The sequence below is a fragment of the Chlorocebus sabaeus genome, chromosome 21 (genome assembly GCF_047675955.1).
Source record: "Chlorocebus sabaeus isolate Y175 chromosome 21, mChlSab1.0.hap1, whole genome shotgun sequence".
Classification (NCBI taxonomy): Eukaryota; Metazoa; Chordata; class Mammalia; order Primates; family Cercopithecidae; genus Chlorocebus; species Chlorocebus sabaeus.
The window spans coordinates 22,994,352-23,016,596 of NC_132924.1; the positions used below are offsets into that span (position 1 = coordinate 22,994,352).

The 22,245-nt window shown below is 38.2% G+C and overlaps 1 protein-coding gene across 1 annotated transcript in view; it reads left to right on the forward strand.

Annotated features, from left to right (window-relative positions):
* Window positions 1-22,245, forward strand: part of VPS41 (VPS41 subunit of HOPS complex) — a 185,044-nt gene that overhangs the window by 152,411 nt on the left and 10,388 nt on the right. The window contains exons 19-25 of the mRNA XM_007981558.3: window positions 80-224; window positions 2,438-2,479; window positions 2,622-2,672; window positions 5,093-5,230; window positions 11,781-11,835; window positions 13,859-13,999; window positions 15,295-15,431. Coding sequence (XP_007979749.2) covers window positions 80-224; window positions 2,438-2,479; window positions 2,622-2,672; window positions 5,093-5,230; window positions 11,781-11,835; window positions 13,859-13,999; window positions 15,295-15,431 — 709 coding nt within the window. The remainder of the gene's footprint in view (window positions 1-79; window positions 225-2,437; window positions 2,480-2,621; window positions 2,673-5,092; window positions 5,231-11,780; window positions 11,836-13,858; window positions 14,000-15,294; window positions 15,432-22,245) is intronic.

Genomic DNA, 22,245 nt, shown 5'->3' on the forward strand with positions numbered 1-22,245 from the left:
AATGTGAACTATGATCTCTCTGTGTGTGTTTTAATTAGAGCTCTTGATGAATATTAATGTAAAAAATTTGTATTACCAGGTACACCTATGACAAGAACTATGGCAATGCTCTGGAGATATACTTAACATTAAGACATAAAGACGTTTTTCAGTTGATCCACAAGCATAATCTTTTCAGTTCTATCAAGGATAAAATCGTTTTATTAATGGATTTTGATTCAGAGGTAATGTGCTTTTTATTTTAGTACTCTCAATTATTTTTACTATTTCAAGTATTTAATACTTAGATATCTATCCAAATGCTGGATTGGTGAATGAATCACATAATTTGGCTATAGGCTGACAATCTTTAGAACTCTCTGACCCTCACTAGATGTTGTTATTTTAGTTGTTTGGCATTCAGGAATCCTTTTCTTAATGTGGTTATTCTGTGAAAGCAATTCAAATTTGATAGAGAACTTTTAAAGTTGTGTGTGTGTGCATATAAAGTAATTTCTTGCTAAAACAATTCGTATAAGTGATAGAAACAAACCAGGTATATACTTTGACTGGTTTCTCCCTCCTAACCTGTGTTCCAGAATTTAAAAATTTTAAAATTAAGTGAACTTCTGTCTTGACCCACTTATTACTATTTTATTTCTTGGTGTTCACGTATCCACTATGTGGGATTTCCCCTGGTTTGAGTTGATGCTCATGTCCAGGACATGTGGAATATGTTATTTTATTGTGTGACAAATTTGAATAACCTAATAACAAATTTAAGCAATCTAATGAGTGGACCCAGCCACAGTGCACATTGTCTCTTGGAAAGTGATGCAAGCTCTGTGTGTGTGTGTGTGTGTGTGTGTGTGTGTGTGTGTGTGTGTGTAAAAGAAATCTAATTACAGTCAGGCGTGGTGGCTCACACCTGTAATCCCAGCACTTTGGGAGACTGAGGCGGGCGGATCACGAGGCCAGGAGATCCAGACCATTCTGGCTAACACAGTGAAACCCCGTCTCTATTAAAAATACAAAAAATTAGCTGGGCATGGTGGTGGGCACGTATAGCCTCAGCTACTTGGGAGGCTGAGGCAGGAGAATGATGTGAACCCAGAAGGTGGAGCTTGCAGTGAGCCGAGATTGCGCTACTGCACTCCAGTCTGGGCGACAGAGCAAGACTCCGTCTCAAAAAAAAAAATCTAATTACAATTGCTCATGACAGAAATAATGAGGTTTATAAACGATGTTCTTATTCAAAAAATTGAAATTTTAGATAAACCTAAAAGTAGAACCCTAAAGGCTCCAAAAGGATTAATGCATTTTTCAATTATATTGTACTGTATTTAGAGATATTGTGTGCTGTATTAATCTCCACCAATGTAATTTAGATAGAAGCTAGATCTACCTTTTTTTCTCAAAGATGTTTTAGCCCTTTTTAAAATACTGAGTCAAGTCTTTAGGGACTACAGATTTGCAAAGAATTATGTAGCTCCAAGGAAGTTCAGGTAGAGAGGCTCTGCTTGTCTAGCAGAGGATGAGATGCTTATGTAAAAATTAATTGCATTTTCCTCATATCTAGTCTCCCCTCATGCTCCCCCCTCCATTGTTCTCCAGAGCCTTGTTTTGCATATGTAGCTGTGGAAAAAAGATGAATGAGCTGAAACTAATTGCTATTCGAGAATGTGATCCAGATGTAAGGAATCAGTCTTCTGGTTAGAGGAGACCTTAGGGGTAATCCACTCCAACACCCTCGTATTTCAGAGAACAAAAGTAACATTTGGAGCAGACAACTAAGTAGCAGCAGAGTCTGGAACAAGGCCCAGGTGTTCTGTGTGAGGCTCAGTCTAGTGTGCTGTTTTCCCTCTTCCTCTTGATATAAACTGTCTAATTTGTGTTTCCCGAATGATAAAAATGGCTAAAGTAAATTCTGAACGTTCGAAAGCTTTATGTCATTATGAAACTTCAAGTATCTCATTCTCTTTCTGGCTCTTATATTCCCTTCTCCTCATAAAGCCAGCTCCCTCTGTCTGTGGTGTCTTATAGGGAGACTAGGTCAAGGTTCAAGTAGCCAGAAGAAAAACTCATTTTCTTGATATACTGGTAAAGAGATGCTCTCCATAACTACTGAGAGTCTCATGAGAAGGTGTGAAAGTATCCGAGACATTGAGGGTGGGGGGCTAGGATATGGGCAGTCAAGATGTTTTGTATTTGGTAAATTATAGCAAAGCACCATTTTAGTAGTATGCAAAACACAAAGAGTTCAGATTGAGATGCATTTGAAAATGCATTTCTTCACAAATATCATTTTCCATAAGGGCCATTGTAAAGCTAAGGGCCTCTTTAAGTATACAAAATAAGCCCTCCACCTGTCAACGGTGGTAACTACACTGCATTGTGTTTAGTCTTCTCTTCTTAAATAACAGATTTCATTGACTGTGGCTTTTTTTATATGTTTCAGAAAGCTGTTGACATGCTTTTGGACAATGAAGATAAAATTTCAGTGAGTGTCCTTTGTTTTTATATGTGTTACCAGATGAACATCTGGGACTCCTATAACTGTGAAGAAGAGAGTTTATCAGAAAATTTTGCAGCTGTCTTTCTATCCTCATAACCCTACCTTGAAACTTTTCTTTTTTATCTAGATTAAAAAGGTCGTGGAAGAATTGGAAGACAGACCAGAGCTGCAGCATGTGGTGAGCACGGCAGTCTCCTCCTTTTGCCCTTTTGATTGACCAGTGAGTGAATCACCTTTCAGTATTGGTATGAGGAGGATACTGGAGTGAATTCTTCAAGGTTAATATTCCAGTTGGAGGTTTCACCACAAACAATGTTCTGTAATTACCAAAATGCAGCAAATGTTGTGAATTCAAGAAGGTCAGGGATTAATTGTAGATCAGGCACTTGAATTTTGACCCACAATTGAATTGTGATGGAAAAAAGTTACCAATCTATTATATTACTATAATATAAATATATATAACATGGCTATATATTTAACTATAATGAATGTTTTTGTGTTACGCTGTGTGTAGGGGTAAGCACTCTCCGTCTGTAGTTGCCATTAAATATAACCATGGTGTACATCACAGTAAAGGCCAGTATGGCACTGCTGATACTGTACCAAGTTCTCCTGCTAAGGAAATGTCAGACAACCGTTCCATATCCAGGACGACCGCAGGGTGATAAAAGGCCAGAGCCTCATTTCTTTTGTCCCTCACCATGACAATAGCTAATTCCATTTTTCTTATGGTTGTGCAATTCAGGCCTGTTATTCTAAATTTCTTTGGGGGGCTACTTCGATTCTCTGCATTGCATCATCATGAGAGTAAAGTGGGAATAGTTGTTTTATATGTCCTTTAAAACTTACACAAGAGAAAACTTCAGCAGACATAAGGACTGTGGGACTATCAGTAGGACTATGGGTATCAGATACAATAAGTGCACTTATGTCTCTGCCTATCTCATTGCGCCCTAGGAGGAGGCTTAGGGAATAGAGCATTTTTTTCAAAAGTCAGTTTTCTGCTTTGAAGCTTTTGAAGACTACAGGAAGGGAATGAGAGACATTTCTCTTTTGCTCAGATGCTATTGCTGCATTGTTCATTATTGGAAATCTCAAGATTATCTGCTTCCCCAAGCAAGGCTCCACACTGCTAGCCACCTTGGGAATTCATTTATGAAGCAGTGATTTCTGACCTACTTAAGCCACGAGACAGGATTACAGGCAGTAGCTATCTGTGTAACAGTGTAATCCGTGCAATGGTGAAGTAGTGGCACAGCCCACAGTAACATGGCTCATCTTCCCTGCCAGGCAATGTCTTGTCTCTATAAATTTGACTCAGCATTCATGTGACAGAGACACCCTGTCCTGTTTGCATTCTGGGAAACAGCACCACGTTTCCCCGCTCACACACTGACCCCAGTGCCAGTGGAGTGGTGGTGGTGTTCATTAGACCTCGCCCTGGCACTTGAGTTCAGTCTACTGCTTGTACCGCTCCGTTTCGCCTTAGGAAGAGGTGAACAGGAAGCCTGAGGATTGGTTTCTTAAGGTGCATGTGTCCATGGTTAGGCCTCATTGTGACCAGATGCAACAGCGATGACAAACATCAGCGCATTTACAGTCTCAGCTGCAGGGTGGGCTGGTGCTCTGTGTCTGTTATAAACCAATCCACTTGGAAACAGCCACCCAAGGTTTAATGCACATTGTGGGATTGGTGATTAAGTCTTCCTGTCTTCAGTAGATTGTGGGGTTTTTGTTTACATTTAATATTCGGTAAACATTGAATTGTTTTCTGACTTCTGAGGACTGTATTGATAGACTTAATCTTCCCTGTGAGGAGAAAGTGAATTGCTGATTTCCTCTGAAGTCGATTAACTTTTTTTCAGACAGCTAGGGTAAGGAATCAGTTTTGAAAACTGTTTCACAACACCTGCATTCTTCTTGATTTTTACTTTGTATTTTTGTTTTTGATGTTACCAGTTTAGGCAGCATTTCATTTGAAGACTCAGCAACGAGGAGATGCAGAAAGTATGGGAATGAGTTTAGTGCCCGCTACTTGAGTTTTTAAGAACATATGCTTGTCCTAGGACTCTGCCCTCTGTTATATAAAATAATTTTTATGATCTGGGAAGACCATTCATGTTATTACTTCTGAGCCAAAGCAGATGGCAGTGAAGATATTGACAATTGCTGTCATTAACATTTCTGCAGTGCTTGGTGTGTGCTAAGTTCATTGGTTCTGAGTGATTTTGTAATGGCAACTCTTAATTGGCACAGTAACTCAATAAAATTTTTGTAGATAAACTGAGTCTCAGAGAGATTAGTGACTTGCCTAAGGTCACAGTTGGTATGTGGCAGTCAGATTTTTGGGCCCTTCTAGAGAAAGTATCAGAATTCTTTGCTCTCCCAAAGTGTTTTCCTTTCCACTTCCCCATCACCTAGAGGTTTTCCCTGAAGAGTGCTTCTCCCCGAACCATGTTTAGACCTAAACAGCTGCCATGTTTAGAGCTATTTTTAGCTAAACATGGCAGCTGTTTAGAGCTAAAAATAGCAATGTTAGCCAGGTATTGCTTTTCTTATTTTAATGGGTCACGGCTTATCTTTTGTTCCTTTTAGTATTTGCATAAGCTTTTCAAGAGAGACCACCATAAGGGGCAGCGTTACCATGAAAAACAGATCAGTCTTTATGCTGAATATGATCGACCAAACTTACTTCCCTTTCTCCGAGACAGTACCCATTGCCCACTTGAAAAGGTAAGGCACAGAGGTCCCCCACTTGTACACTTTGGATGAAGAGGTTGTCATTGATGGTAAGTTGTTTGTCTTTCTTCTCTTCCTGTGTCTGCTCATCCATCCCTGTCCAAGGGGAAGACTGTTGCTCTCAGAGAAGTAGGTTTTTGCTGGGACTTTCTGTCAAGAAAAGGAGATCTCATTGGATTAGACTTTGGTGAAGAGCTGAGGCATTTCTGTGACAGGTTTAATTGGAAGAACAGTTTAATCTAGGACCTAGGACGTAATCAACCGTCAAGCAAAAATTATATATTAGGAGTCTCAGTCCATCTCCCAGGGTCAGAGTGACACCTCAGAGTCAGAGCCTGGTAGGGAAACACAGACTGTCCTAAGCCAGAAGCAGTTGCTCCAGTCAGGAATCAGGTTTGATAAACCAAGGTCATAGCTTAGGTCCTGCATCCTATCTTCTTTAAGTGTCTACCCTGTGTTTTTCTATGTTTCTCCTACATTCTACATTCCACTGTAATTATCTACTTACTAGTCTCTCTCTCCTGTAAATTCTTCAAAGACAAGGAATTTGTCTTACTCGTTTTGGTAAATCTAGTACCCACCCCACATTAGACATTTACTAAGTGTGTGTTTCATCATGAGTGAGAGAATGAATGAATAAATTAAATACATGCAAGGTCCTAGTTAGGGCTAAATAAGGACTAGTAAGTTTTATGAGACTGCTGTTTCAAAATAAACTGAAGTACTTAACTATATATGTGCTAACAACTGGGCAGCCTTAAAGGCAACAGTATTATGTCCCACGGTTCTCGGTATCATCTATCAGTAACATCTACAAATGTCTGACTAAAGTTGGATGGCCAGATACTTTTTAAAAGTTCGTTGTGTGGACCACCAAAATAAAAAAAAAAAAAAAAAAAATTTGACCCATATGGGATATGTGCAAAGAAGCTGGATGATAACCCAGTTTATGTACTTACAACTTCCATGTTTGCTTCTTTAGCCCATGATGATTAAATGCATTGGAGTTACTGTGAACCAGTTTTAGCTCAATGGATTTTTAAAGTCTACAATTAATGAAAAAAAATCTTGCTTGCCTGTTAACTTATAAAACAACTTTAGTATTTTGTATTTGTGGCCCTAAGACATTTTCTGAGGACTTAATTTGGAAATTCATTATCTTGCTCTAAAAATAAAAACAGATATTACCCTCTTCTCTCATCATAGGCCTTTATAATCTGGCGATAGAGTGGGAATTGTATTCTTTTAACAGTGTTCCTTCATTTGTTTCTCAGTTTTCAAGAAAACATTGTATATTTGCAGAGAGGATGTGGCAGTCTCCTGAAGTCTCCAGTTGACCTCTGAGACATAGAGGTCACATGTGGGTGATTAACAACCATTCTCATTCCCTAAGCACAAGGTGCAGAGGCACCACCCAGGTTCCAGTATCTTTATATTGCTCACACACTTTATGCCCACCTGGTTTAAAGTTTTTGGGTCTAGTAGCACTCAGTGGAAGACGCCCTGTTCCACCCAGAAGGGAGCAGCAGAACGTTGCAGAACTGCACGTGATGCTTCCTACACATGTGGCTTGCTTAGAGCGTTTGTGTAGACCTTGTAGAATTTTTCTCTCTGGGCCACTGAAAACACCATATTGAATGTAAAAGAACTCAGCACAAGCATAGTAAAACCAATTATGTTTTAAACACAGTTGTTTTTATAAATTTATCTCATGTGTCCCACTGAGAGAGAATTTTGAGCATGGATTAGAGGTGGTAATGGTGGAAACAGACCATTATGAGATAATCAAGTAGTAATCCATATTTTTAGGACTCCCTCAGTGGGTTTTCGTGTTTCAGGTTATTGAGACTTCTTCATAAGAGATTATCTCTTTGTCAGGATCTATTGTGGGAAATCTGTATATTTGTAGAAAACATAGCACTCTACCCTATCAGGTACCCAAAGCTGTCTTAAAGGAGAGGTCCATGACAGTATTACTAACTCAAGATTCTTACCCTTTTTCCTTAAAAATAAGTTCTGGTTGGGTGTAGTAGCCCACACTTGTAATCCCAGCACTTTGGGAAGCTGAGGTGGGAAAATAGCCTCAGGCCAGGAGTTTGAGACCAGCCTGGTGAACATAGCAAGACCCTGTCTCTACAAAAATAAAAACGTTAGTCCAGTGTAGTGGTACATGCTAATATTAGTATCTACTCAGGAAGCTGAGGGAGGAGGATGTCTTGAGCCCAAGAGTTTGAGGTTATAGTAAGCTATGATTGCACCAGTGCACTCCAGCCTAGTTGAGAAAGCAAAACTCTCTTTAAATAAATAAAAAGAATAATAAGAAAGAATTCTGTATATACTCAGTCATCTTAGAAACAAATCCCTTTTATGTTCACATGTGACATGAAAAAGCTATCATATGTACCAATTTGTGAATGACAAAGTGAATTTCTCCAATTAAATGCATCCCAAGCATGCTGGTAAAGGGCATGGAATACATGTCTGCCTGTTTTGTGTAAAGAGCGACTCATAGAAAATGTGGTCTCTTTTTCTCCTGAATCTGAAATTGAGAACTTTAAAATTCTAATGCCTCCCTTTCCCCAAAGAAATTTCTGTCTGCTTCCTTAGAATTTAGAGATTGTTGAGTCCTATTGGTACAAGAGGATTTTTTTGTTCTTTGTTTCTACTTTAAATGAGAAGTGTTTAAGCTTTCAGAGGCATATTCAGAACCTGTTGATCCACTGTTGTTTATAATTTACCTCTGGCAGAATAACACTATGTCTTTCTAATTTTTGGTTGTCTGCCTTTGCTGGGGATTGGCTAATTGTTGAAAGGAGGTGATTTCAGATTGGCAACTGATTGAAATCTTCAAGAATCTACGTCAACCTTATTTTGAATTGATTGAAATCCCACAATCAATAGTATTTGGCCCAAAACTTTGGAAAGATCCTGACGTCACATCAAAAGCCCTAGTTATGGTTATCAAAGGCCGGGGTTCAGGATTTAAAATCACCGCGACTCTGAAATTCAAAAATTAATCATAAACTTTTATGAAATTGTTCTAAAGGAAATACAGAGTGTGTAGGAATTTATAACATCTACAGCAATTTTTAAAGATAATAAAAATTATTTGTATTTCTTTTGTGCTTTATAATGTATGCTGTGCCTTCATGTATATTGTTTCATTGAATCTGTACGAAAGTGCGGTTAGGTGGGTAGAGTCCTTTTATACATGACAAGCCAAGTCTTAGGGAGCTGGAAGCAAGCCTAAAGTCTAGCGCTAATAAGTTGAGGGACCAACACTTAGAACTTGGATCACTTAACTTAAGGCTCTGTATTTTTTCCACTATGTTGGGGAATCATTTTCAGGTTTAAAAAGTTAATTGAAATAGTAACAATCACTAAAGTATTTCCTAGTGTTGCAAGAACATGAAAGATTTTTTTTTTAACTGTTAAACTGTCCTTCTGTAATTTACAGATGTGGTCATCAGGCCCTGGTTTTCATTTTGCAAATCTGATTTGCTTGTGCCTAGAGTGGTTAAAAGCAGATCATCAGTTTTATAGTTTGGCAGATTTATACCCAAATTTGTGATCGCTTTCATATCTAATAGTATTCACAAGGTGGCAGTATTTCTGAATTTGGAAGAATAAAGCTGAGAGATGCCAAGTTTGCAGATTTTCATTAAAGAAATTTAAAGAGAAGATTGGATAAAAGATGACAAGATCGAGGATAGATAGAAATAATTTAATTTACATTTGATAAGGTTCTTATTAGTTACCTTCAGTTTTCTAACTTGATTCTTTACCTTCATACTAAATTAGAAAGAGGAGAATTAAAATATTATTTTTGCATCATTTTTTACTCAAGTTCTATTATTATTCTGACTTTTCACTTTTATTTTCACTACATTCTCCATGTGTGTATGTTTGTGTGTGTGCTTGTGTTGTGTGTCTGCTTTAAAAATCTTAGTTTCCCTACTCTCTCCTCTAGAGGGAGCACCATGGTCCAGGAACATTCAAGAATCTAAATGCTTTCTTTTTATACTTTACTCAAAATTTCTAGAGACTTCTAAAGTCCATTTTCTCATTTGTGAGAAGAGGATAATTTAAGATACTGTTAGAAACTCATCATAAAACATCTAAAATTATGTGAAATTGAAATTTCAGAGACTCAAATTATCTTTGAACTTGGTGAAACTCATCTGCTTGCATTCCATGTCATTCCTAACTTCAACTTGCCTTCAGACATTTCTTCCCACATGACTTCCTTTTTGATGGTATATACAGGATTTTATAGCCTTGCTATTCTATGGCATATTCTATGGCATATTCTACAGCAATGGAAATGTTTTATAATCCACTCTGTCCAACATAGTAGCCACCAACCACATGTCACAATTGAGTATTTGAAATCTGGCTGGTGCTACCAAGAAACCGAATTTTAATTTAATTTCATTTTAATCAATTTAAACTTAAATAGACACATAAAGCAAGTGGCTGCTGTCTTGGATAACTCAGATGAGGCTTCAAACTGCAAACTCTTTGTGGTTTGAGACTAGCATGTTCTTAGGCATTCTCATGTGCAGAAGAAAACGGGTAATGGCTCTGTTTGAAATCTTGAATGGTATTTTAAAGTGTGTAAGTGAATTTCCAAGTACAGAACTGATTCATGGATACCCTTTAATAACAAATTATTTTAAGCAGCATAAGTACTTATCATTATTCAGACTTTCTCTAAACATTCTCCTTATTCCGTTGAATTACAGTATTCTGTTTATCTGTGAATGGCAGTCCCACTCAACTATAAACTCTCTGTATCTTAACACCCAGAACAAATCTAGGCACTCAGTTGACTTCTCAGTGATGTTTTGTTTGAATCCCGTGTCCTCTGATGTTTTTGCTCTGTTTTGCTTTATTATTTAACTTCTTACCTATGTTTTTTTGTCTCTGCAGTAGTATCGCTGCAGGAGAGTGAAGAGTTGGTAAGAAAGTTTCATCATTTACAATGATGATTGACAGGCAAGACCATATAGGAATAGGTAAACCATGTTTTTAATCAAAATAAAGGAAGATTTTTTTCGGTATTAGCTAGGGATTAGATTCAACTGTGAGTGATAAAAAATCCCAAAATAATAGTGGCTTAACAGAGCAACAGTTTCTTTTTCTGTCACGTGGAAGTGTTGGTTGAGTGGCCCTGCTGAGGGCAGCATGCTGCAGGGTCAGAGACCGGGGCTCCTTCCTCTTGTTCGTCCACCTTGGGTGACCTTGACCTCATGACATAAGGTAGTGCCATCCAGTAGTGGAGAGTTGGGGGTAAGGGAAGCATTTCAGGCAAGGGGACGCAATGAAGAGATGAGCAGAGGGAGGTGAAGCTGCACAGGAATTCAGGGCTAGGTTGTGGATGCCTTGTAAGTCGTGGTAGAGATTCTCAGCTTTAAGTCTGAGTACAGCAATGCAATAGAAAGTTTTGTATGCAGAGTGTGAGATAAGGTTTCCCAGCTGCGCTCATTCATCATACTGCATCCAGTTCAGATGCCACTTCCCCTTGAAGCTTCTCACAAGAGGACCACACAGTTTCAGTGTCCCTCCTCTGTACACATGGCCCTTTGTTCATGTTACTCTAATAGTGGAATAATGCGTTGTCACATCTCTTGTCACTTCCTGGACCCTGAGCTCCCAGGGGTGGACTCATGCTGCTAATGCTCCTACTAAGCCTCCTCCTTTATTCTCTTCTTTGTTGTCTTCTTACCTGTAATCATCACTAACATTTTTATTATTGTCATCTCTCCATCTCTATCTAACCTGATCCTCTAGCACACAGCACAGAGCATATAGTAAATGTGTCCTGATTAATTTAGAATCAGTAAGTAATTTATCAATATGTAGTAGGTCTTTTTTTTTTTTTTTTTTTTTTTGACACTAATGGAAATGCTTTCATCTGCATAGTTGCTCCTTTTTGGATCCTTGATCATCAAAAGTATTTTTTTCCTTCTCACCTTTGACAGATCCTTGAGCAGAGTTCTCTTTCAACCCCTGTGTTCTGGCAGTACAAATATTCATAGTAAATTCATTCATTCATTCATTCATTCGTTCATTCATGCAGCATGAAATCATATTTTCTGAGCATATTGTATGCACAATACTGGGAAAGTTCAACCATGAACAACATTCATTACATCTTAATGGAGGTAAACAGAGCTTAAACAAATGACTACAGATTTGGAAGGAAGCAGTGCTGTAAAGAAACCTAAAGTAGTGTAAAGAGAGAAAGCTTAGTGGGAAAGGCCCTTTCTTTTCATTTGGTGTCCTGTTTTCTACTCTCGCTCATGAAATGTTCTGAGTAGCTTCAAATATGTTTTAAATTGAATTGTGTAGAGTCCAGTACCTCTGAGAGGTGACCGAGTGCAGCCAGTCTAGGGAGATGTGTTCCTTATTTGTTTGCTTTGTTTTATTTTTAAAGAAAAGCTATGGAAAAATTCTTTCTAATGTAAGTGTAAGTGACTTTATTACTATTTGTTCTTATTTGGTAGCCTATAGTAACATTTTTACCCTGCTTTAATTGAAGGCTCTTGAGATCTGTCAACAGAGAAACTTTGTAGAAGAGACAGTCTATCTTCTGAGTAAGTAGCTTTTGTTCATTTTGGTCACCATAAACTGAGAAATGGGATGACAACATGAAGTAAATTGTCTAAGAAGGGACATAGGTTTTAGACCAATGTAACACAGAATTTGAGCCTATTTTGTACAATAACTTAATATATGAAAACAGACTTCACAGCACAGTAAAGAAGGAAGAGTTGTTTAATAAATGCTGAAATAACATATTGGTAATTTATGATCAACATATAAAAATTTATCAGTTTATACCTCACAACATAGATTAAAATAAATTGTAGATGAGTTGACAAGTTTTTTCATTTTTAAAAAAATTATAATCAGCTTATATTACCATCATGTTGGTAGAAAATAAATAATCACTTTTAGAAATCACACCCTAAATAACTGGAGGAAATGCAATTGAATACCATAGTTTTGGAGAAAGAGGAGAGCTTTTTAATATAATCTAGGTGTCAGTGTTCCTGGTCTTCTGGCTCCTACCTCCACATGAGTCACAGTTTTTGTACCATGCATACCAAGAAACAAAACTTGTCATCTTTTCACATTCTTCCAAAATGAGCCACGAGTATGACAGCAATGTGGGTTGTACTCAGGATTGCATAATGTGGCATATAACATAACATTCATATCTGGTGTTTCTGCATTGTCACTTCCCTGCTGACCTCAGTAGGGTTTTTCTGCTTCACACCTTTCCCTTATACAACACTCACCCTCATTGGCCTCTTTGCCTCTATTGCAAAATAATCCAAATCCTCTATTCCCATTTATGTGTATGCAGATTCATGGGTGCTCAGCCACAAACCCAGAATTATCCAGTTGTAGCACCTTCCCTTCTTAGGAGAAGTGCTTTGGGGGCTGCATTTTGTTACTTCAGCATGTTCCTGGGGTTCTAATCACAATTTTAAGTAGCTCATCAATTCACTAATTACAAACAGTGTTCTCCCCAAGAAATATTTTGGTGAAATACATTTTTGTCATACTGTCTTAGAAGCAGTAGAGGACTTATAGGGACATATAGTCTGATTTTATAAAAACTTGAAAATCCTGTAAACTTTTTAAATAACTAACCATTTTTAGAGACATAGGCTGTGGAAATAATATTTATAAGAAACACAAAATGCTATGGAAGGGGTATCAAATGGGATATCATTTCATTCACGAACCAGCTTTTATCAGTTGGTAATGGCCATGTACAGTGAGAAGGATTCAAGATCCTTTACTAGTTGCTGTGCAAGCCCAGAGACAGCAGTAAGGGTGACAACCTACAACCAGGCAGTTGCTGTCCCTCCACTGAGTAAGGCTTTCTTACATGTACTGTGTTAAAAACTCATGGAAAAATTTAAACTATTAAAATGCCATAGATCAATGAGCAAAGTATGTAAAGAAGATTAGCCAATAGAAGCAAGGTTGATAAATACTTTCATCTCATGAGGGTTATTGAAAGACTTTCCCCTGAACTTGGGAGAGAAGAAAATGAGGTAGCCCTTTGATAATCGAATTTGCAGTTGGCACAAAGTGTATCAGAAAAGCAATATGCACAGCTACCTCATGAGGCAGAGTGACTTTAGGGACTTTAAAAGTCTTAAGTGTATCTGAATGTGAAGGTATTGACCTCCAGAATATATATAAGTCTACCAAAAGTAAGTCAGACTATGACAGACCTGGCTTCAAATTCTGGGTGTACTATTTAGTAGTTATATGATCTTAGCAAGCTACTAACATTTCTATTTCCTCTTCTATAAAAGAGGAATATTAGTAGAACATGCCTCATAGGATGGTAGTGATGGTTAAATGATGCCATTTATATGAGGCACTTAAATGAGTACTCAGCACAGAGTAAACATCCAGTAAATAGGAGATATTTATTTTACTATGTTATAGAGAGTAAATGTTGTTGTCACATGAGAAAATAGCCTTGTCTTAGCTTTCCAACTATGTAAACAAATTAAGAGATATGCAGTTTAAAAAAAAAAATCATTAAAATAACCTTAAATGAACTCTTTCTCCCATCTTCACCCCACCTAGGCCGAATGGGTAATAGCCGAAGTGCCCTGAAGATGATTATGGAGGAATTACATGATGTTGATAAAGCAATCGAATTTGCCAAGGAACAAGATGATGGAGAGCTGTGGGAAGATTTGATTTTATATTCCATCGACAAACCACGTAAGCATAAAAGCCATCTGTGGTTATAACTTTTTTTCTATCAGTGTAGCCAGTTATGTCTAGATTAAAAACTATCTCAAGATACATTGGGTTAAAAAAATGGCAGTGTACCTACAATAAAAATAGGCCAGGTGTGTTGTAATGATTTCCAATACTCCTCCTGTGCTGGAAAACCTGGAGCCTCGTCACTTTGCATTACCTGAATGTGATGAAGAACAGGTGGCTACACAGTTTATTAATTGTGTCCCCATGAGGCATGTTTTTACCTGCTGCAAGCAAATTGAATAAATGTCATCTGGGTTGTGTTGGTGTGTTTTTTGTTTGTTTGTTTTTAGCTTGTATATGGGAGTGTTTATAGTTTAAGTGTATAGACCTTACCAGTCTTTTTTGGAAACATGTAACTGTTCTGGACATTGATGATATTTGGATGTTTGCGTTGTAGCATTTAGCCTCTTTCCTGCACTATTTTTATCAGTACAGCACCCAGAGTTTGTATTTGTTGGTCCTCAGCTTGACTATTTGCATTGGGTCTCCCATTTTGGAAAGGAATAAACAAAAGCAGTCACCTAACAGAAACCTGACTCTTTTGAAAATAACTAACAGTAGTGATTTGACATTTCCTCTTTCCTTTTTTTTATTTTTATTTTTTATTTTTAAGTTTGGTAGGAAATCTTTATGTTCATGTAACTACCTTAATCTGAAATTGACTTTAATAAGTATCCTCTTGACCATATAAGGAATCTCATTTGTAACTAGCAAGATAAAGAATAGTTTAAGAATCTCAAGAGGCAAAGTGATGTCACAGAATATATCATAAACTTGAGGCTGGCCTGAGTGAATTTGGGCACATTACTTCTTAGCTGTGTGACCCTGGAAAAATTAAAGACCCCATTTCCCTTGTCTGTAAAATGCGGCCACAGCATTCCTACTTTGTGCAGTATTTGAGGAAAGTGTATATAATACCTGAACGGTAATCAGTTGTCAATAAATACTGTTTGCACCCATTTGATGCTAAAAACTGTCATTTGAAGGCAAGTAATCATTTGTTCAGCTGTTTTAAAACAGTTCTTATTTACTTTCTCCTTCATGCCTTAAGGAGCGTTAGTTCTTGAAAGTTTAGAAGATTAATTCTTAAGAGTTTAGAAATTTAAATGGTTTTAACACTTACTTTGAAGGAAATAATTTTTTCTTTGAGTTACTTTTGGTCTAAAATTGCATTATGTGCGAATTATGTGCAAATAAAATTGCATTATAATGTTGCTTTTATGTTCATTGTTTTATGTGATATTTTATAGCATTTATTACTGGCTTGTTAAACAACATTGGCACACATGTTGACCCAATTCTACTGATTCACCGTATTAAGGAAGGAATGGAGATTCCCAATTTGAGAGATTCCTTGGTTAAAATTCTGCAAGACTACAATTTGCAAGTAAGTATCCTTTCTTGGACAAATCAGCATGCTGAATGAGTTGACTTAGTACTGGATAAATATTTCTAGGGTTTATGTTAAGTGTCAGTTAAAAAGTTTCGATTTTATGGTTACATTTTATTTAGGCCCAGATATTTAGAAAACTGTTCAAACACAGTAATTAGAAAAGTCACCTTTAAAATTGTGTTGTGCAGTAATACCTTAAAGGCCTTAAGAAGACTATTTGATTCCTTAGCCATCTCCAATTTTCACTTGCTTTTGAGCAGACATTCTTACATTTGTATGGTTAATATAACATGAAATTGAGGTATGAAAGCAGTTATAGTGGCCATTAGATCAGGCCACCCCAACATTTTTAGGGAAAATAAGTATTGTGTCCGTTTGAGGGAATTAACAAAAATGTTTTTCAGTAAGGTAATAATTTTTTTTTTTGAAGCCATTCAGTAATCTGTTGCCTGAAAGCTGTTAAAATATAGGATTTTATTTAACCTTTTGTCTGTTTTCTAGAATAGTGCAACTTTATTATCCTTGTTAAATCAGAATTTGTGATAAGAACAGTGGAACTCATTATTTTCATATAAATTATTATACTAATTACAAAGCATCTTAATCTTTTCCTTAAAAAGACTCTAGCGATAACTATTTTTCAGGAAGCTGGTGGCTTCTATAGAACTTGAATTAAAACATTTCCTTAAAAATTCAGACTATTGCCCGGGTGCGGTGGCTCACGCCTGTAATCCCAGCACTTTGGGAGGCTGAGGTGGGTGGATCACGAGGTCAGGAGATTGAGACCATCCTGGCAAACACGGTGAAACCCCGTCTCTACTAAAAATACAAAAAAAAATTAGCCGGGCGTGGTGACGGGCACCTGTAGTCCCAGCTTCTCAGGAGGCTGAGGCAGGAGAATGGGGTGAACCTGGGAGGCAGCGGAGCTTGCAGTGAGCGGAGATTGCGCCACTGCACTCCAGTCTGGGCGACAGAGCGAGACTCTATCTCAGAAAAAAAAAAAAAAAAAAAAAAACAATTCAGACTGTTGTTCTTCCTCTAATTCACTTGAAAATGAGTTTTTGTTAATAGTGGGTGAAATTGCTTTCCTAGAAACAATTTTTGCAGGTAAAGCCAAAAGAAAAGGCTATTAGCTGAGGAGCATTATGATGTGAGATCCATTGGGCAAGGATTCACCATGCAGGTTGCAAAGTAGAGGTCTGCCTGCACTCAGGGTAACAGCCTTAGGTAAGAGGCAGGGTGGAAAGGAGAAGATATTGCAGGAACATTGGTGACATCAAAAACAGATGTAAGAGATGAAAGGGATGGCAGAGCTGCAGGGACAAGAGGTTGTGCCAGAGAGTGTGACGTCATTAATGTTTCTGAAGCGGAGTCATGGTGTATACATGTTCAAAAAGTGGGATGATGGTAAAGGTCATTTGTGTAGAATTAGTTGAGAAACTGAGGCCACAGCCTTTCTGAGTCATCCTCATGGACATGAAGGCCAGGAGGAAGAAACGAGGTGCCCTAAGCCAGGCTCCAGCTTCTCATTGAAGAGTCCACAGGGGACAGTGGTATTAACTGGACAACACAACTTTAAAAGTGAAGAAGTTTGAAGATGGGAGTAGGGGTGGGGATGGGGGTGTGAGAGATCATGGAGACTTCACTCAGGAGAGCTTTGTGAGAAATTGGGTTCATGGGAGAGAAATTTGTATTCAGTTAAGCGAAAGAAGTAGATTACCTGTTCTGCAAAAAGCTTAACGATATACAGGCATGTATTTCCAGTGGGATTTGGAGGTGTGCAGATGACCCAGGGGAAAGGTTATTGGAAGGAGAATGAGAAAGGCAAGAAGGAAATAAAAACGTGGGAATGGGTTAATAGGCAAAGAGAGGTGAGATGAGGAGCTGGCCTTTTATGGCCCTGCCCTGGGAATCCAGAAAGGTGACGTCCCTGCCTGGGGAAGTCACTAATTTAAAAAGTCAGAATTGGGCTTTGATGAAAGTGGTTTCAGTGTCAGACCTTGTAAGCCTCTGAGTGTGAGTGAGCTTGATAATGACCGGTACTTCACTGGCCCTTACCAACCCCAGGCATGCCAGAATATGCTTTAGGTTTCAAATCCACATTTGATGAGAAGTCATTTAGGTGTCTCTGAACAACCCTCTCCCAAGGGAAGTAGTCAATAATTATCCCTCTGCCTTTCGCCAGTAGTGCAAGAAACTTGGCCTCCAGGTTAGATGTTGTGCCTTTCTTTTTCCCCAGCTTCCACAATGACTGCAAAACCACATAGTGCATTCCTCTGTTTAGGTCATTTTTCCAGAGAACCAAGCTCATGGGCACCACTGTGGTCTCTGTGTTCATTCATTTTTAATAAATAAATTTACATCGTTCTGAGTCAGCTGGAAATAAAAATGAAATTATTATTAGATGCAAAATGAATGCCTAACATAAAAATTTATACTAAAGAAGCTGCTAAATCAGTATTTTTTCTTAACTAGAGCTTTTCCTTAGGATATGTAAGTATGTAGTTCGGTAATGTGTTAAGGAGGTTCAGAATTATTTAGCCAGTGGGTCCAAAAAGCTGTGGTTGCCTATGAATCCCCCAGCCAAGGAGTGGCTTCTCAGAGGGTGAGGGAGAGATGAACAGGGAAGGCAGCAGAGCCTGCAGAAACTGCTGCATCTGGAGTCCCCACTGGAGCTCAGGCATCTTGTTGGAGAATGCAAACAGAAAATGCTCTCCGGGGGCAGGTTGTTCAAAGAATTCCAGGCGTTGTTTTTCACTCATAGATAAAGAGTTTAAAATATTTCTCTGCTCTTTTTTACATAATATATTAATGACCACTTAATGTGTTTCCTTTCTCTAAGCAATCTATTAGAGTTCACTGTAAAAATAAATCTATCCAGAGAGCGTTTTGCAGTTTCCAGAAGCATTTTGCAATTACACATGCATGTTTTTATTTTATTCTTTTTTTTATTTTGTATTTCATTAAACTATGTTGTTTTTCACATACTCTCACCTAAGAAAGTAAAAGATTAGCAACCCTATTCAGTCTGAAAATTCGGGAGAAATTTTGCATGTTCATCAGTTTCCAGGAATCTGGAACTGACTGTGTGTGATGGGGTTGGGTGGGACAGTAACCCCAGGGGATATCAAGAACCATTCAGTAATGTAGGGATCTGTGGTCAGATGTTGGGGAAATGTTCTCACAGGGTTTCTCAGCACCTTTTCTTGCTAGTATGCGTTGGAAATCTCTAAAGGGAGATTGGCAATAGAGCATACAGCATTTAAAACTTACTTGCGCACTGCTTTGGGAGATCATTCATTAGCCAGTTGTTAACTGGAAGGTGGGTGAGAGAATGAGAGAACGTTGTGGGAAAAACTTGAAATGAGTAACTCTTCTGCTTTTGGTTTCATATTTTCTAAAATGTAACAACTTTCTTCAACTGAAGGTTAGCATCATTAGGTTTGTTAGATGCCTATGGCATGACATGTTTAAGGAAATAGTATAATCAACTATATTAGCAGTATTTAATTTCTTTAACTTTCTATGTTTTTATACCTAGCTACCTTGTTAGTGTAATAACTGCACAAATTTTAAAAGCTTCATGAAGTCAGTAAGATGCAAGTAGCATGTATTGCACGTCATAAACTTTAAATGTTTCTAGGCTTGATTTCAAGGACAAATAGCACTTATTTTGATATAACTTACTTCCAAAACAATATGGTATCAATGATACTTCAGTTTTTTCGTGAACTGACCAGTTTCCAAATGAGTTTATGCCATAAATTTCTAATGTTTTATATTTTCTATTTTTAAAACATTATAAATTTAGCATTTATTTATTTAGTATTTATATCCATTTTTGTAGTTGGAGGCTTTTTTCCCTTAAGAATTTCAGCATCTTTGTTCTTAAACACTTTTCTTGATGGTTTTATTTGACGAACATTTCATCTTCACAACAGTTTTGTAGGAACTATCATCTTTGTTTTACAGATGAAAAGACTGACTCTCAGAAAAGTTAAATGATTTGCCAGTCTGGGAAGGTGATGAACTGGGTTTGAACACAGATCCTCTGACTAAATCTCATGCCTTTTTTAAATCCATGACTACATTACCTTTTATAGCCAAAAGTAATCTCTAAAAAATCTGCTAATTAGAGTGGGGTCTTAGGATTTTTCATTGTGGGTAACACCTCTTGGGAAAAGAATATAGCAAGCACGTTTTAACTTGCTTCTAAGGTGTCATGGTGCAGTGGAAATCTCACCAGGCTAAGTCTCCTGAGTCCCTAGTGTGAGTCTAACCCATAAGTAAAGTAGCAGATGATCCTGAACAAGTCATTGCATATCCCTGGACCTCTGTTTTTCCTAGAAAAATAAAAGGGAGCAGGGGCTAGATTAAACGTCCATCTTAGATGCTTTAGGGGCTGCAGACATTCCTAAGGCTAACTGGAGCTAAGGCATTAGGTACAAAGCTGAATTGCCTTTAGCCAACACCTGCCTAGTTAGTTTTCTCTACATTTCTCTCTGGAGCAGGATGTTCAGCTTTGGGCCCTGGTTTGGGTCTCCTGATTACAAAAATTTCGAAGATCACTACAGAAACCTGTGACTTAGCCTTTACAAGATGGACACAACACTCAGGAGTTTCCACTGTGATGGAAACTCCTCTGAACTTGTGTTATTGTGGTGATCGCCCCCCGTATTTGTATCGTTTTATACTTGGCAGAATCATGCCACATGGTTCTCCCAGCAGGCCCTCGGCCCTGCTCTGCAGATGAGAAAGTTGAGGCTAGAAGATGTTGCGTGATTTGCCCATGTCATGCGGTAGAGCCAGGATTCCAAGCCTATGCACTTGGTGCTGCTCTGCCTCCTGCCATTTGGCAGTTTTATGTGTTCTTTTCATGGGTAATACTGTGAAGTTTTGTTTTTATTTTTATTTTTGAGATGGAGTCTTGCTCTGTCACCAGGCTGGAGTGCAGTGGCGTGATCTCGGCTTGCTGTAACCTCCACCTCCTGGGTTCAAACGATTCTCCTCCATCAGCCTCCTGAGTAGCTGGGATTACAGGCACATGCCACCATGTCCAGCTAATTTTTGTATTTTTAGTACAGACAGTTTATCCATGTTGGTCAGGATAGTCTTCATCTCCTGACCTCGTGATCTGCCTGCCTCGGCCTCCCGAAGTGCTGGGATGACAGGCGTGAGCCACAGCACCCATGCTGTTTTTGTTTTATTTTTTTAAAGATAGATAGTTATCTCCCCAGCTACCAATCTAAGAGAAGCATTGCCCGACTTCCTTTTCCACCAGCTTTCAAAAGTGGTATGAATGTGGAATCTCTGCATATTGAAAATAAAGTCAACTCACCTGATGAGGGAGGGAAAATCCACCCTGTACTCTTATTTTTCTTGAGATAGAAGCTTTGTAGATGAGATTTTCCACTTGCTATAATTAGGTGTAACTGTTTGTAAATGCTTTTGTTTTTAATCCATCTATAAGACAAATATGTGCCAAAACTTTTTGGTGCTCATGCTTTCAGTTTTACAATTATGATTTTCATCCTCCTTTCTAGTCTAGCAGTGTCTGTGAAGTTCTGTGTACATGCCTAGTGGTACTTTGTTTATGTTATCTCTGGATAAAAAATGGACTATCTACATAGTGCTGTTGTGTGGCCTTCCACATCATATCCCGCGTATCTCTCACTGCTGGGCCCGTTTGGTCTCTGGAGATGCATTCATTGTACTGGCAGTTTATACCAGAGTCACATACAGAATTGGTATGGAAGACAAATAGGCAACTGTTGTCTTTTAAAGAGCAATGGACATGGTATTTGCAGACCTGGGCTCCAGTTCTGGCTTTGCCATTAACAAGCCTGTTGAGACTTTGGTAAGGCACTTCAGCTTTCTGGAGCTCGGTTTCCCAATTAGATTAAGCCAGTGTTTGTGAAGCCTGGCTGCACACCAGAATCATCTGGATTCTTGTATACATTACATAGTTTGAGGCACCCAGCCCAGATCTGCTGAATGAGACTCTCTTGGGAAGGACTAGGGAACATGTCCTTAAACCACCCTGATATTTCTTACTCACCTAGTCTGGCACTAGTCTGTGTATTGAAATTTTAGAATCTTGAAATTAGATGATCTCTAAAATATTTTTTGTTTCTAAAGTTCTTAACAGAGGCATTTTATAAATATGTCTTTACATATTGAATACAGCTGCATATTTAATGTTAACCTAATATTTTAATGTAAGTCTTAATATTTATTTTGGGATCTAATAAAGCAGCTTAGATTTTTAGGTATAATTGGGGTTTATTTTTCACGGTTTTTTCTTTTGCCTCAAAAGTGACATTTATTTAAAGAAAAAAAAAATGACAAATTGTCCATCCCTTGGCTCCCTTCCCTCCCCTGCCCTGTTCCTCCCAACTGCCCCTTGGATTGAACCCTGGCTGGGGCTGGGTAGCAGGACAGCTCCTCTCAGATGAAGTCAGCAACACTGATGGGCATCTCCTTAACAGAGGGACTGTCAGAGGCCTTAGTGTCTCACGGAATAGTTGTTTTCAAAATGCCATATACTTGATGACTTATAAACGCATTTATTCAAATATGTGAGTATCTCCTGTGTCAGACAGTATGTTATGTGCTAACAGGGCCTCGACATGTGGTCTCATAGACCTGGAGATGAGCGAGACGCAGCCCTTTGTTCATGCAGCTCATGATCTGAATTAATGTTTCTGGGAGAAGTAAAATGGCTTAACACTTCTGTTTTGTTAAACTACATGCACCATGCACACAGACACAGACACGCACACATACCATATACACATGTACACACACA